Source organism: Balaenoptera ricei, chromosome 4 (assembly GCF_028023285.1).
Source record: "Balaenoptera ricei isolate mBalRic1 chromosome 4, mBalRic1.hap2, whole genome shotgun sequence".
NCBI lineage: Eukaryota > Metazoa > Chordata > Mammalia > Artiodactyla > Balaenopteridae > Balaenoptera > Balaenoptera ricei.
In genome coordinates, this window is record NC_082642.1 from 29,326,419 (window position 1) to 29,344,485 (window position 18,067).

At 35.4% G+C, this 18,067-nt stretch overlaps 1 protein-coding gene across 4 annotated transcripts in view; it reads right to left on the minus strand.

The window, feature by feature from the left end:
• The window catches only part of ANKRD28 (ankyrin repeat domain 28), a 175,858-nt gene that overhangs the window by 97,401 nt on the left and 60,390 nt on the right, over positions 1-18,067 (minus strand). For 3 of the 4 annotated variants that reach the window (XM_059920372.1, XM_059920371.1, XM_059920373.1), the window contains one exon: positions 14,401-14,484. In XM_059920372.1, the coding sequence (XP_059776355.1) occupies positions 14,401-14,484 (84 nt within the window). Of the gene's footprint in view, positions 1-14,400; positions 14,485-15,612; positions 17,071-18,067 lie in introns of those variants that run through there. The other variant, XM_059920370.1, reaches the window with a different exon arrangement.

An 18,067-nucleotide genomic window follows, 5' to 3' on the forward strand; every position in this document is an offset into this window, starting at 1 on the left:
GGCAAAGATATTAAAATAGTCAAAGCAATTTTGATAGAAAAGAACATGGTTGGGGGTCTTACACTGTGTGATTTCAAGAATTACTATAAAGCTGCAGTAATCACGGCAGTGTGCTATCAAAAGGGAAAGAGATAATCAGAATAAAGAGTCCGGAAATCAACCCACACAAATATGATCAACTGATTTCTGGCAAAAGTAAAAAAGCAACCGAATGGATATATAATCTTTTCAACAAATGGTCCTGGATATCCACATGTCAAAAAATTAACATCAATCTATACTTAACACCTAACACAAATATTAACTCAAAAAGAATCATAGACCTAACTGCCACATCTAAAATTTTAAAACTTCTAGAAGAAAAGATAGGAGAAAACAAGTAGGTTAAGCAGAGTTCTTGGATGTGAAACCAAAAGCACAATCCATGAAACTGATACATTAAATCCATGAAACTGATACGTTCAACTTCATCAAAATGAAAAACTTTTGCTCTCAGGAAGATACAGGTAAGAGGATAAAAAGACAAGACATACACTGGGAGAAAACATTTGTAAATCACATATCTGACATAGAACTTGCATTCATAATATACAAAGGACTTTCAAAATTCAACAGTTAGAAAACAGTCCAACAAAATATGGGCAATTAAATTGTGCTGGGACAATTCAGTACCCACTTGGAAAGGGGGGAAAAAACTCCCCACTATCTCATATTATATGCCTAATGTAACTGCAAGTATATCGTAAAGCTAAATTTAAAGAGCATAATGATAAAGCTCTGAGAAACAAATATATTACCTTTATGATTCAGGTTAAGAAAAGACTTCTTAAGGTAGCAAAAACTCAAAAGCATTAACAATAAAGGAAAATACTGAAAAACCTGACTACATTAAAATTAAGACCTCATGTTCAATGACACAGTAAAGAATGAAAAGGCAAATTGGAATGGGAGAAGATATCTGCAAAACTCACAAAGGGTTCATATCCAGAATAGATAAAGGACTACTGCAAATTAATAAGGAAAGAGAGAAATCAAAAGAAAAATGGGCAAGAGATTTAACAGGCACTTTATAAAAGAGGTTATATGAATGTCTAATAAACATATAAAAAGGCACGTGACACTGTCATCAAAAAAAAAAAAAACCCTCAAACTTTACAAATAGTGAGATACTACCACATACCACAGAATGGCTAAATAAATAAGACAAAAAGCAAGAATACGGTCCAAGGATGTGGGCCACCAAAAATTCTCATATAGTGCTAATGGGAGTGTATACTGTTTAAGAATATAGCATTCTCTAAGTTGAATATACACATAGCCTTATATGCCAGAAATTCTATGCCTAGGTATATGTCTTATAGAAATGCATGGTAATGTGCAACAGAAGACATGCTTATGAATAGCTGCATTGTTTACAACAGGCAAAACCTGGAAATAACCCAACTGTCCATCAACAGAATATGGATAAACTGTGGTATATGCATTCAGTGGAATACTATGAATAATCTTTAGCAACACATAACACAGGTAAATTTTTAAAATGAGATAGTTTGTGCACAAGAACCCAGACCCAAAAGAATGTATGTTGTATGACTCATTTAATTAAACATGCAAAATTATACTGCTTTAGGGAGGAATAATTAGGTGGCAAAATTATAAAAGAAAACTAAGAAAGAGACTATAATAAAAGTCAGATTACTGGTTACATTGTGGGGTGGGAGGAAATAGTTCTAATCACAAAGTGTGCACAAAGGGCCCTTGTGAGATGCTAGCAGTGTTGTGTTTCTTGATCTGGGTAGTGGTTACATTTAAATAATTCATCATATTCTATATTTGTTCTACATATTTTAAATGAGTTATATTTCATAATTTTTAAAAGATTACAAGAAAGGAGAAAAAAAATCAGACATGAGTGCTTCAACATTCTTTCAAAATATCAATTAAAACACATTTGAACTAAGAGGAAACGTGCATCAAAAAATTGGGGGATGGACTTCCCTGGTGGCACAGTGGTTAAGAATCCGCCTGCCAATGCAGGGGACACGGGTTCGATTCCTGGTCCGGGAAGATCCCACGTGCTGAGACGCAACTAAGCCCATGCACCACAACTACTGAAGCCCACGTGCCACAACTACTGAGCCCACATGCTGCAGCTACTGAAGCCTGTGCGCCTAGAGCCCGTGCTCTGCAACAAGAGAAGCCGCCGCAATGAGAAGCCCACCGCACCGCAATGAAGAGTAGCCCTCACTCGCCGCAACTAGAGAAAGCCCGCGCGCAGCAACAAAGACCCAACACAGCCAAAAATAAATAAATTAATGCATACATACATATATACATACAACATTTTTAAAAAAAGGAAATCCTTAAAAAAAAATTGGCAGAAAACACAGGCTCTGAAACAATATTTCAGCTTAAGAAAAGTAGCTTCCTTTGTTGGTCTGTCAAGATTCATTCTCCTGAACTAATGTTCAAAATGAAAATGAAAGTCTCCTGGATATTGGAAAAGAAAGCTACTCACCCTTATACCTGTGCCCTTCCCCCAACTACCATTTGGATCTACAAGGGAATTAAGAATAAAAATAGAAATTTTATTACCAGAAATTTGTGCAACGCAATCTGAAAACTCAAAATAATCTAGTTTCTATGTAAACAAAACACCAAAACCCTCACTGTACATATCTATCTTCCAAACTAATGATAAAAACTTGACATACAGCATTTTGTAACTGTTTTCTCATACAAAGACAAATATATTCGAAAATGAATAAATTATTATTTTTTGCACTTGTACAAGAAAACATGCTTCAAATCACTTGGGTAAGTAATATTCAAATCATTGATTCTCTAGAAAAACTATGGAGGGAAAAAAATGATACATTATTAAAGTATTTATGTAATTTACATGTTTTCCTCAACAAGTAATTATGCTAAGACACAAAAAAAATCTCAAGGTTTTATCATTGTAATTTTATGAAAAAATGTATATTTAGTAATTAATCGACTCAAATCACTCACTTTCACAGTAGATAATCTAAAACTATCATCTAAAATATTTTATATTTTATTTGTCAATACATGATTTGGGTTGGGATGGGACAAGAAGTTTCCTTTCCCAAATCTGACTCTGGCTATTACAGGTACTTTGGTTTACATAAAATTACCAATGTATTAGCTATTTAGATTTGTTTATATGTGCCACTGTTTTGGCAGCATGATCTGAATGAAAACTGAACCCCATGTTATCAAAAAACTATACACTTGGCTTTATTAGGCAGTTCTTAACACTGAATGACATCTCTGAATCCCCTCTTCACCTGCAACGTTTCTATTATTTCCTGTGTTGCTTTTGTGCCATGCTCAGCAATCCTGCAAACTTTACTTCTATTTACTGAGTATGATTTAGACTTGTAATACAACAGTAAAGCCGCTTTCGAGGCTGTCAGGGAAATGCAGATGCTAAAAACTTTATTAAACGCCTTCCCTAAGAACCAACTTCTGTTCCTGAGCATTGAGGGAAGATGGGATTTAGTCCCCTCGGCAGAGAATAGGGTGGAACAGGTCTACCTCCAGCTGTCCCTTTAAAGTCAGTGCTCTGATAGACCATCAGCAGAATGGTGCAAATGATAAATTTATTTTTCACGAGAGCCTTTGCTTGCCTGCATTTCAAGCGCACATGTTTTTTTGTTTTTTGTTTTGCTTTTTTAAAGAATTCACCCTTCCTATGTCAAAGTGATTTGAATTGTCTAAACAAGTACTGATGGGAATGCAAGGCAAAAAGACTGTGGAAAGAAGCCTGTTTAGCTTAATTGCACTTGGGCAACTGACAGTAGACTGCCCCCATCCACCAAACCCAAAACCCACACACCCCTGACACAAACAAAAAAACAGCTACAAACAATACAGCCAAACACTTTAGATTATAAACTTGCTAAAGTCAGGGACTATGCCTTATTTTTATTCACTCATTTCTAACACTTCTTAAATGGCTACTACTTACAGTCGGCCTTCTGTATCCATGGATCAAAACTACTTGGAAAACAAAATTCCAGAAAGTTCCAAAAATCAAAACTTGAATTTGTCCCAGGCCAGCAACTATTTATATAGCATTTACAATGTATTTACAGCTATTTACATACTATTTACATTGTATTAGATATTATAAGTCATCTAGAGATGACTTAAAGTATACAGGAAGAGGGGAGGATGTGCGTACGTTATACAAATGGCAAATAATACACCGTTTATACAAGGGTCTTGTTGAGCATCCACAGATTTTGGTTGTCTGGCGGAGATGGGGGAGGGTGTTCTGGAATCAATCCTCCATGGATGCTGAGGGATGACTATACTGGGTATAAATACAGAATTCAAACAAGGTCTGTATCTCCAGAGAGTTACCGAACATGACACAAATAAATTGAGTGTTACAAAGGAGAAGTTCAGAGTGCTACAGCCATCTATTAGGCTGACATAATACTATCTGGGGGACCAGGAAAGGTGTTCCAGAAAAAGAGATACTTAAGTCTTGTATTAGGTTTCTATTGCTGCATAACAAATTACCATAAGTACAGCAGCTTAAGCAACACTCATTTATTAGTTCACTGGTCTGTAGGGCAGAAGTCCAAATATGGTATTGGCTGGGTTCTCTGCTCAGGGTAGCTCATAAAGTGGAAACCAAGGTGTCAACGGGCTGTGTTCTCAAAAGGAGGCCTGACTAAGGGAAAATTTCACTTCTATGCTCATTCAGGCAAAATTTGGTTCCTTGTAGTTGTGAGACTGAAGTTCCAATTTTCCTTCCTGACTGTCAGCCAGAAGGATCCCTCTGCTCCCACAGTCTTTGGCATGTGGCCCCCTCCATCTTCAAAGTCAGCAGCAGAGAATCTGCCTCATATCACATTCCTTACTCCCTTTGTTTCTGACTCTAGATCCAGATTTAAAGAGTTCATGTCATTAGGTCAGGTCCATCCAGCTAATCTCACTTTCCTAAAGCCAACTGTGCCAGATGTCATAAACTCATCACAGAAGTGCCATCCTATCATATTTACAGTACAGGAGATTATACAGGAGATGTACACCAGGGAATGAGAACTTTGTAGGCCATCGTAGAGTTCTGCCTGCCATAAGCTGCAATCTGCAGAATGAACAGAAATTGAAGACGAGGTAAAGGGAGTTGGAGACAATGTGGGCACAACTGATATCCTGAGTTGGGAAAAAGCGTGAACAACAGGGGAAAAACGTATGTATGACTGGTCTCCCTAATACTCAGCATGGTAAATGGCACATATTCGTCAAGGGAATGAACCAACATACCAAATTATATCAAATTAGGCTATCAAGTATTTACTAAAGGCTTATATACTTATGGCTACAAGAGAAGAGCTAAGAACTTTGCTGTAATAGTAACCCACTGGGCAGAAATGAGGGGTGACAAGCCAGGGGAGACAACATGGGCAGAAAACCGAACTGGACATTAAGAAAACCAGGCTCTTAAGCTATTTCTGCTAAATGGAAGTGACCAAATAAACTCCAGGGGTCTTATTTTTGCCTCATCTATAACAGATGATGTAACTACTAGATCTCCAAAATCCCTTTCCAGTGTTATCTGTCTTACACAGTGGAAGGCATGATTCTTGCCCTGGGGCAAATTCTATTTAGGAAGTTTTGAATCTAGTATTAATTCATGTTGTAATCTAGATATTGCTCTATCAGTAGTAATATTAAAAAGACAAGTCCACAGAGCATCCTATTCTAAATACTGAATTTACTCTCTTCTACAAATTTAGCAGTAATCAGATACTCCTAGGCTAAGGCTTACTTGCTTTTCATAAAAAAATAAAGCGCCAAAATTACGTATCAATACCAGGTCTTATAAGAGTAAGAGGAAGCAGAGGTGATGCCATCTATGATTGGGCAATTATGTTTTTGTTTCTTTTTTGTTTTTTTTTTTTTTGGCCACACCTTGCAGCATGTTGTATCTTAGTTCCCTGACCAGGGATCAAACCCATGCCCCCTGAAGTGGAAGCGCAGATTCTTAACCACTAGACCGCCAGGGAAGTCCCTGATTGGGCAATTTTAATTATCAAATAGCAACACCAGTGTTTTGAAAACTAATGTACAGAATTTCTTTTTAAAAAATACTGCTGGACTACAATAAAAAATTGCCATTTCACAAAATATGTAAGGTGTAAGTGTGAAAACATTCAGTGGAATGTCAGTCAGCTGTTTCAATCAATAAAATGCTTCTCAATGGCTTTTCCAGAGCTATGTATATTTTTAATAGGCATATTTCCCTGAGTTGAAGAGACACAGCTGACAGTCTGGGGAGAAAACCAGGATTAGAATTCTCAGGACAGAGTAACAGAGAGGAGAGGATGGTACAAGGAGAGAATCCCAGAGACCTGCAGAATATCCCTTCGTGTACTCCACTGAGTACTGAGCAGCACGTGACATGTGTAAGAATACCACTGGAGACTCATGAAAAGAAGCATCCAAAATAATTAAAGCAGTGTTTCTCAACCTTTTTTTTCCTTACCACCCTGACCCAAGAGCCTTTTTAGATTTTTTTCTCCCTAATTGCCCCCATGAAATTTTAATACCACTGTATACCTAGTTTATACACTTCGGCCCTTTAGAGGGCCACAAATCATTGTACTATGTAAGACTTTTCACACACACACACACACATGCGTCCCAACAAAAAACACAATTTTTGCCAAGTTGGAGGTGATATCATCACCAATGAGAATGCACGCATTAGACGGAACAGTGCCTGGTTCGCACACAGGAAACAGTGTCCTGTTCCTACCAGCCAAACCAGAAAAACTCATCACTCCCAGAACCTTGGGTAAAGTACTCAGGAAAAATTATCTCAGGAGTGGAGAATAATTAGCCTATTTTGAAATTAAATAACATTTATAGTACGAACAAAATTTATAAAATATGGATAAATCTGCAAAAGATGTAAATGTGGAATTACAAAATTTGCTGAGGGAAATTAAAAATGACCTAAATAAATGGAGAAATATAACTTGTTCATAGGTAAGGAGAACCAATACTGCTAAAATGTTGATTTTTGCCAATTTCATCTATAGATGAACACAATTCCAATTTCCTTTTTCCCCAAGAGACTGACAAACTGATTCTAAAAAATTCACATCGAAATGCAAAGGACCTAGAATAGTCAAAACAATTTTGAAAAAGAAAAAAGTTGGTGGTTTCAAGACTTATTATAAAACTATAGTATCATAATGGTGTGGTATTGGCATTAAGCTACACAAATACATCAATGGAACATAACAGAGTCCATAAACAGATCCACACATATATCAACAATTGACTTTTGATAAAAATGCAAAGGCAATTCAGTGAAGAAAGTATAGTCTTTTCAACAAAAAAATTGTTTTTTGACCGCGCCTTGCGGCTTGTGGGATTCTCAGTTCCCCGACCAGGGATTGAACCCAGGCCATGGCAGTGAAAGCCCAGAATCCTAACCACTAGGCCACCAGGAAACTCCCCTTTGCAACAAATATTTTAACAACTGGATATATCCATATGTAAAAAAGTGAACTATGACATACACCTTGTACCGCATGCAATTATTACCTTGAAATAGGCTATAGATCTAAATGTAAAATTTAAAACTATAAACTTCTAGAAGATATGAGACAATCTATGTGACACCAAGAGAGACTTTTTTAGACACATGACCAAAACAAAAATCCATAAAAGAATAAATTGATAAATTGGACATCATCAAATTTTTAAACTTCTGCTCTCCAAAAACACTCATAAGAGAGTGAAAATAAAGCCACAGATTGAGGACTTGTGTCCAGAACATATAAAACTCAAAAGTAAGAAAACTATCCAATAAGGAAAAAAACGAGCAAAAACATTTGAAAAGACATTTCACCAAGGATACAAAGATTGCCAAGAAGCAATGAAAAGATGCTCAACATCATCAGTTACCTCAGAAATGCAAATTAAAGCCACAGTGAGATACTCATCTATTAGAATGTTTAAGATTAGAAAAGACTAATCATACCAAATATTGGCAAGATGTGGAAAAAACTGTAGTTCTCATATCCCGTTGGTGGGAATGTATAATGGTATAACCAGTACGGAAACAGCTGGCAGTTTCTTAAAAAGTTAAACATACACCTACCATATGGTTTGACCATTCCACCAGCATATATTTACCCAAGAGAAAGGAAAGCATATGTTCATACAAAGACTTGTAGACATGCCTTCACAGTAGCTTTATTTGTAATAGATGAAAAAGAAGAACAACTCAAACTCTATCAACAGGTGAGTGGATAAACAAATTGTGTATATTGATACAACTGAATACTATTCAGCAACAGAAAGTAATGAACTGTTAACACATGCCTCAACATGGATGAATCTCAAAATAATTATGCTGAGTGAAAAGAGCTAGATAAAAGGAGGACATATCGTATAAAGCTCTGGAAAATTCAAATTAATCTACAGTGACACAAAGCAGATCAGAGGTCAGGGGCAAATGGAATCCTTTGGGAATGATGGGAATGTTAACTATCTTGTTTGTGGTGATGGTTTCACAGGCATATACCCACCCATGTCAAAACTTATGAAATTATACACTTTAAATATATGCAATTTATTGCATGTCAATTATACCTCAATAAAACTTAAATAAAAATAGGCTGAGGTGCTAGATGAGACTTACCAGACCAATTAGTAATTTCAGCTCAGGCTGAAATTTAGGACACAATCTATGACATTTTTACTATGCTATATAACTATCATTATTTACCCACTACCAATTTATACAAACATGTCCACTAAAATTGCTTCAAATAAAGGACTTAGAGGACATTTAGTCTATTTGGGAAGTTGATAATATATTTAAATAATTCATAATAAATCCCAACATTCTAAGTTTTGCTTGCATGCTCTCGCCTCTGAGTCGGCCTACACTCTGTTTATGGAGTGTGTATCCCTCTAAATAAACCTTTTACTTTAAAAAAAATTAAAGTTTTGCTTGGCCACCAGAATGTCTGTTTACTTGGTGAATTTATCTCATTTATTACCAATTAGCAATAAACACTAAAAATAACCCAAATGCCCTCCAAGAGGGGGACTGGTTAAATAAAATATTATAAACACCTAAGTGTAGAACTATGTGATTATAAAGAATAAGGAAGCTCTCTCTAGACTGGTATGGACTGATTCCCCAAATATACGGGATGAAAAAAGGAAAATGAAGAAACATATATGCTAAATAAAAAACAATGAATGGAATACAAAGATAAATCACCACCAGTTTCTAGCTGCAAAAACAGCTGGTTTCATTACACAAAACCTCCTTTGTTTCAGGACCAGCATAACAGCCATTTAGTCACAATGACATGGAACATACGCTCGTTTACGCATCTTGGAGGAAACAAGAACATTGGTGAAGAAAATTTAAAAATCTGAGGCTGAAATCTAGAAGCACTGGCAAGAACAGAAGAGAGGTGCAGTTTCTAGGGATGGAGAAACTACAGGGCAACCCTCTCCAGGGTGGAGGCCGACCTGGTTCTTCTCTCTTCACTACCTCCCCGTTTCACTCCATGCTCCACGGAAGCCAGCTGGGAACTGGGTGGGTACACTTGAGATGGGGCTGGAGGTTTGCAGGCCACAATACTAATTACTGTAACTACAGAAGACCATGTACACACATACAGTTTTGGGACAGAGAGTTCACATAACCTCAAGTAACTGAGTGAGGAGGTTTTTAAGAACCTCTCCAGAAACATCAACAGCTTGGTGTACTGACAGCCAGCAGAAGCAACTTGTGGTCACAAGAAAGATTTATTAAAGATTAGAGCACTTCTTGCTAATTTCCAGAAAAGACTAGAGAACACTGTGAAGAATGAGGGTGGGTGGAATTCAGGCAACCTGTGTAAACTTATGGTTTACTATACTTTGTGTAAACTGCCAACTATCTTATTACAATTTAATAATGAAAACAAATGATATGCTTGTGTGATGTACACACACACATATACGTACATGTACATGTATGTATTTGCCAAACACTTTATCTGACAAAGTAAAAGCAACATCATTTCAATGATCCCAGAAAGTATTTTTGAAAGCTTAGAAGATGTTAATAATTTTGAAGACTACTTTGGCAAAATCAATCCCCAAATATTCTGAATAAAAAAGTACATCTGAATTCAGAAACCAATATGTAAAATATACAAGGTAGCATTTTCAAAATTATCAAGTTTATATGATACAGGCAAGATCTACTGACTAGCTCTTAATCAATTCTTTTGAGTTTAAAAAGGGTCACAGTCACAGAAGTCATAATCTAAGACTTCCTGTTTTAAACACTAAAAACGGTGTTGGCTAGATTATAATTACCCCCAGTCTGACACTACTTCGAATGACATTTTTAACCAGCCAAAAAACATGGCACTAAAGGAACCTTGTTTATTCACTCATTTGCAATGCTAAAATTTAATAGCACTTGACTATGAAAATCAGGATCACATTTGTATTACAGTCTAAAAGGTAGGAGTCCACAAAGAATGTGGACATAACTTTTAGGGGGAAAAATCCATTTTTTAACAATTATTGCTTTATGGCACTATTTGGCAAAAGAAAAAGTATTTCTCTCCAATTTACTTTTTTATTTCCCCAGCTTCTGCCAAATCTACATAGGTTCAAATGTCTGTTCTGCTATATACTTTCTAAGTTTTAGTTCTGTCACCTATTGGTGGGATGGAAATGTTAACCTACCAGCTTTACAAGATTGCTGTGTGAGTTAAAGCAGGTACCATAAAAATGTTTAGGCACATCACTGTCTCTGAAATAAAGTCTATAATTAACACCAATTTCTATCACTGTGGATTAAGAAAAACAATTTCTGCTTGTAGAAAATTTTCTTATAAAGTCATACCTTTCCTCTGAAATGTGTTATTAATATTTCAAATTAAATTATTTGGGCTCCACAACATGGCATGTCATTAAGTTCTGGTAAATCCTAGGGAAAGACATTTATTATTATTATTATTTTGGCCACATAAATCTGAAAATACAAATGAAACCTTCTGGGCAAAAGCAGGAGATCATTCAAGGTCACTTGGAATTTTTAGAGCATCCCAAATTTGGGGCATGAAAAAAACATGAAGGCCATTAATGCAATCCCACACATTTTACAAAAGAAAAGTGAGTCCTAATAAGTGAAATGGATTTGTTCATGTAGCATAAGGGTAAGAAGATAGAAGCACTTAGGTCTTACAACTTATGTTCCAACTGTTCTTTACATTATATATACCAAACTGCCTTTAAAATTTTTTTGACCGTTTCACCTGTTTGTTTTACAGTGCTTCTTCCATATCCAAGTGACTTATTTTTCTAAAAGTTTGCTATTTCAACTATTTTTTAGGCAATAAAAAATCTTCTTCTACTAGGTTACCTATCCAAACAACTATTTCCCTTTTATTCCTTCATGAAAATGCTGATTTTCTCCAGATACGGAGTGCAATATAATCACTGATGATAAGCCTCTCACCCTAGGGGATGAACCAGGTGATGAACAATGACTGATCTAAGCAAAAAGTTAATCCCCTTCTACCTCTGCTGGTGGACTGGTTTACAGTGGGCTTGTAACCGAGGAAAGTCAGGGGGAGTTTTGTGGGGATTCTGGAAAAGATCTTTTTGCCTGATTAAAAAAGAAGAAAAGGAAATGTACAGGGAGAATTCCCTTTCCACTTTCTCTGGCTGTTTGTCTTGAGTGCAGGATACAACAATCATTTCTTCAGCAGGAGGAGAAAGCCAAGAGTCTCAAAGAGAAGCTCACTCAGAGATATGACATTACTGTCTTAACCAACCCCCCACCAATCACCTTGTTCTGGATTAAATTACTATATAAGCAATAAACCTATATTTACTCAGACAGTCAACTACTTGTGGCCCAAAACCTCCAAATATAAAACTCCAGTATTTTCTAGTGAAATCATCTCAGCTAGCTTCTACAATAAAAGACTTCCTTCTCAGACCAAATAATATGAATGTGTAATATTTTATATTAGTTTTTAAAAAATCAATTAGGTGTGTTACTAAGAAAGATGCTATTTAGTGGTCCACAGTATTCAGAACTTCAGGATATGACTCAAGAAGCTAACCTAAAATAATTAACAATGTTTACTTAACAGTATAGAACCAAATCTGAGCTCTTTTACCCACTCTAAAATTTTATAAAAATAACTGCAAAAAATGTAAATTTCAAAAAGTCAGCTGTTATTCTCAAATACTCACTTAAATAAATCTATTTTAGAAAAACACCACTGTCGCACTGACATAAAGCTTAAAAATATTTTATTACCTATTAAGAGTGAGTGGGTTTTATATTACAAAACAGTGTAAGTTTTATTACACACACTTGCACATACAAACATACATACCTGCCTCTTAAAACTCTATGCGATTCCTTATCATAAAGGACACAAATAGGAAAAAAAAAACAAAAACTACCATCCTAAATTAGAACAATGGCCAAAGACTTAACACATCTGATAATTATGACTATACTCTCAAGTATGAAGAGTCACACAAGAAAAGCAACTGTAAAAAAATTTGTCAAAAACCCATGAATCACTGAAGACAAAGTCACTCTCAAGAAGGGTCTACTGCTTTGAAGCACTAACCAGACTTTTAGTTCTAAGCTTGGTTCTAAGTTTCAGAGCAAGAGAACAAGCTAGGAGATGTTAAGAAATGATGTTTTAAAAGTAAGCAAGGAAAGGAATCTATAAGGAGAAAAGCAGAAGCTAAAAGTCATTAAAGTTAGGGGGTCACACACTAGTTACAGATAACACAATACCTCCCAAGGACATCACAGCAGAATAAACTGATGCTCAAAAATGATTTTTTGAGCATAAAATTTTAAAAACTTAAGATAATTTGATTATTATGGCAGAAAAGCAGTTGGCTATAATGAGACTTTGTAATGATGGAGAAATTAACCATGGTTAAGTAGGATAATAATCCAAACTTTCTCACCAAGATGAGATTTGTTAGTTCCATTTAAAACAAACAAACAAAAAATACTAGAGTTAAACAGAACAGAAAGCCTTTTTCTCCTTTTCCTTAGTCTATACCCTTATAGTTATTTTCTGTCTTACGGAAAGTAGACTCTCTAGAACACCCCAATTACGTCAAGTGACCAGCGCTCCATTTAAAATAAATCCTGAACTAGTGCATGTTTCCAATAAATGTAAACTTAAATGCAATTCACTTAGGAATGTTTAAGGAAAAAAATGTAATGATGAACCATTTTAGTTAAAGATTCAAATCTATTCAGTTAATTCAACCTTTAAAAATAAGATAAATACCTCTTATATCTACTTAACATCACATCAAGTGGTCACAATAGTACTGTCCAAAAGAATGGGGGAAAAGATGAGAGTTGGAGATGAGCTGGCAGAGCACAGCTTTCTTAGAACCGGCCAATCAATTCCAGGTCATCTGTTTTGCTGTTGCTATAGGGACCTTAGGAATAATGACCTCTCCCCACTCTCCATCATTCAGAGAACTGAATTATGTATGAAAAAGATACTGAAAACATTCACTTCCAGTAAAAATATATACATTAATAAATTTGATCTTATTATAGTTAATTATATATTTTCAGCCTCAATTTAGTAAATTAAAAAAAGTTTGGCCACTGGAGAAACACATATGGAAGGAAATTATCCATATGCCCACTCTTTCTAAAACTGTCCCTCAAGTCAGTCCTGTTAAATCCACTGTATCTTTAAAAGTCTGAGGAATTTTCAAACAATATGTCTTTATTTACTGCAAGACCCCAAACAGATGAGTCTTTGTGTATAATGTTATTCACAGAAAGCAAATTTGATCTCACAATCAAGTTAGATATATTATAAATTTTATAGACATGTCTCTTCTTTCAAGTTCACAAAAAAAGAACCCTCATCTGAAATGCACACAAGTATTTGACAGTGAAGTGTCATGATGCCTATAACTTACTTTCAAATGGGATTCAGCAAAAGAAAGAAAAAAATATATGTGTAGTATAAATATAATCTGTGTAAATATGGGAGAGAAAGCAAATGTGGTAAATGTTATCAATGCTGGATATAAGTGGAGGTTATATGGGTATTCAAAGTCTTTTTTCAACTATTCTGTGAAAATTTTCAAAGTACAAAGTTGGGGGAACAAAAAACCCTCATTGGCTCCTGGTTCTCCTGTGTTTTAGTTATTACCCTGAATATATGTCCAGTCCCTTCCTGTTTGCTTCAAGACCCTTCTACCCTCGTTTAAAACAGCTGTTACAGAATTGTGTTATGTCTTTTAACAAAAATCATAACTCTAGGAAAGTAGGTTTCAAGGCTGGTATCAGCGAAACTGTTTTACCTGAAAGTTAACATCTTCTTTCTTAAATATTAGTGCTCGAACTTCATCAGGATCTCCATTAAATATAGCTTGCACCAGTGATGGCTAAAATACAAGAGAGTAATAAAAACATTAATCACACCACATGGATGATTCTAAAGCTATTTCCACATAACTTTTAAATCTAAAAATTTTCTTCCCTATCATAATAATCACTTGGCTTTTGACATGAACCAAGTTTCATGAAGTCAAATCATATGAAAGTACAGGATTCCTCCTTGGGAAAAAAAAAGGCCTAATTAAAAAAAAAAAAAATCAATACCGTATGACCAAAATTAGGTAGCATAATAAGCATAATCAGAGTTTATTTTATATGAGTGGAGGCCTTTTGAATATACATACGGTAAAAAGAAAGTCTCTTCCAAATACAAGTGTGACATCTCAACATCTACTTGTGGGACATAACTTGTCAAACAAGTAGTTCCTAGCCCATGTGGAGGCCCTCGAAGGCCTCCTTGAAAAGTTCTGTTTGGGGCACCAAAAGAACTTCCATGGGTTAGTATTACATGTATAAAGATAAACACCCAAAAAAAGAAAATCTGGCAGTTGATGAAAATCACTACTATTCAAAGACCAAAAATTACTGTAAACCTGAATAACATGAAGAGGCAGACACGTGAACATCTAAATATAACAAGTTCTTAATCAACGACACAGCCTGCCTGATAAGGTATCATATTATACTAGTCAAACAAGAAATCAATTGACAATAGCATTAAAAATACGATTAAAGATGAAGTCTGACTCTTTTTCATATAACAGCCTTGCATGTAAATACATACAATTCATTACAGAAAAGGCTGTGCCTCGGTGTTGCTGGCAGTAGTCAACCTTTCCTAAAACATACAGTTCCTCATTCTTGTTATATTGGTTTTTAAAACCACTAAGTGAAAACAGAAATGTGGTTGCTATAACTACTATCCTCAAATTATTTTTAAAAGTCTTTTTAAGAGATTAAGAGATAAAGTCTGAAATGTTATCTAAACATCTGAAAAAGTGAAAATCAGAAATGTGTGCATTCATATACAAGTAATATTGCATCATATTCACACACCTATACTGCTTTAATTTGGGTTTTTAATGAAACTAGTGCAAATTACATTTATTCTTAAAAAATAAAATTTACCCTACTAGTTCAGTAGAATACAGTAAACATAAACTCTCATATCTTACCAACACACTTCCCAAAGGTGGAGAATGTAGGGACTTATTTTCCTGTGGCAATTTAGAAATGAACGCAGGAGACTCATCTTCTACCTCCTCCAAAACAACAATACACACTCGACTCATTCGCTCTTTTAAAAAACTGAATTCTAAGCTATGTGATAAAAGTCACAGTTGGAAGAGTACAAGTAGTTTTTCCTCCTCTTCTGTACAACACTTAGAATCATTCTCTGAACAGCGCAGCTGGTTTTTTAAAGTTAATAAATACTATCGGAAAAAGTGAAGTTTAAAATTATAAATTATAACTACATACTTGTAACTTACTAAGAAAACAATTCTGTTATTTTCTGTTGGGTTACTGTAAAACTCAAAAGAAATTTGACATCAACATGTCAATAACTAAAACTGAGTCCAGGACGAGCTCATTTAAAAATATTTTTCCCCTACCAAAACAGTCATATCCCTCTGTTTCACAGAAATTTACTTGCATAAAAAGATCACTGTCTGGGTGACATCAACACACGCTGCAGAATAAGATGAGAAACAACTGCTGTGACAGAGAAGATCGCAGCTGTACCCGCTCTTGCCTGCAAGGTCATATAGTTACCAGTAGCTGGCTTGCTTATAATTGAAAATAAAAAATAAAATCTCATTGTTCTGTTTCCACTTCTAATTTGTCTTCATTTCTTCAGCTTCACTGGTTTAATGCTGATACTATCCAGAAAAAAAATACATCTAGAGCTCAATACAAATTCTCAAAATGTTGCTCAGAGGTTGACAATTCTTTCTGTGTTTGAGAAAGAAAAAAAAAAAAAAAAAAAACAACACTCTGCATTAATAGCAAAGCTGCAGTACATTTACATGCGATGAGTCAGACCACAAGAGACAATAGGACTCTTGGTACTAGAATATGGCTTGATTAATCCAGATATTCCATATAAGAAACACAGTTAGCTTTATTCCCATCGACAGCATAGGCAAGGCAGAGCGTTCATTCTTCCTCCATCAGGCAGTGGTCTGTAGCTACTCCAGCAAAAGGACACAGGCACCAGGCAGAAATGGTGTTAGCGGAGAATCCAAATGGAAGAGGCAGGCTGAGAAGGCATCTGAGCTCAAATTACTGCTTCAGGCTTTTCATTTTTAAAAAAGAGAAGGGAAAAAAAACCCAGTAGTTTATCATTCCAGTGTTTTCTTTGATCTCCACATGAATACAGCTTCCATTAAAGAGTCTTCATTCAGAGGAAGAAACAGCAGACTGTGCATCTTCTTTGAGCCAACTACTTTATTCAATCATCTGCCTCTGTGCCAGTATAGTTTCCTTCCACTGTGAAAACCGCTAGTTACGCTTTTCAGTCGATTTCAGATGCTTTCCTGTTCTTCAGATGATCTCTCAAAATGCCACTGACACCTCCAAATGAGTAGGTCCTTAAAAAATAGAGAACCTCAGGATCGGCGCCACAGTAGCATTTCAACTGAGCAACAGTCTGAAGAGCAAAGACTGCAGAACCGCAGAATGAAATGCCTAGTAATGCTCACATGTTACACTTACCAGAGAGCTGAGCTACTGCTCAGGATGCAACTTCCTCTAGCAGGAGAAAAAAAACAGTGCATTTGGACAGCCTTCACAATGAGAAGGTTCATGCCAGTTCTGTGACTAATCCAGATCAAACTAAAAAACTCTGTAACTGAAAAATGAGTGCGCTTTTAACATTTTCCACGAAAAGCCACAAGGAAATCTGGTGTACTGCCTCTGCTGACTAACACTGGTTTTAGCAAGTAAACAATTCCAAACAGCTTAACTGCTTTCATATGTTACAATACAGCAAATGTTTAACCCTATAGTGACAGCTGCAGTGATAATGTCTGCAGTGAATCCACAGAAGAGAACTAGAGATAAAGAAGCATTTTATGAGAATATAAATACCATGAACCTAACGTTTTCTTTTTCTTATTTTACCAAGACCATTTTTAATCTACTAGATGTTATTTTCAAGAATGCACAAAGTTTAAACAAAATAAATTTAAGATTTACTAACAATTTCTAAGTTGTCGAATTTAATCAACCAAGTCATATTTTGAAAGGGAAAAAATAAAAATTTCATATTTTAGAAATTATAATTGTAAAATTCTATTGATCACTTGAATTTCACAAAAGAAATAATTCTATCTTCCCATCTAGATGTGAAATAAAGCCTTAAATCTGTTAAATAGCTATGTAAAACTATTGTTTCAAGTCTTTGGTAGTGAAAAGGCACAGGGTAACACAAAGCAAAGAATCTTCTCCTTTCCTATAAAATTAATTATCCCAAGCTACAAATAAGTGTCAAAAACAACCAATTTATTGTTGGCTTTCTCTGTTTCCTCCCTGCTTCTCTGCTTACTCAAGGATGGGGATATTTCCCCACAGGAAAACTACTAAGAAAATACCATGACCTCCTCAATCTTTGTTCCTTCTTCTATCAAC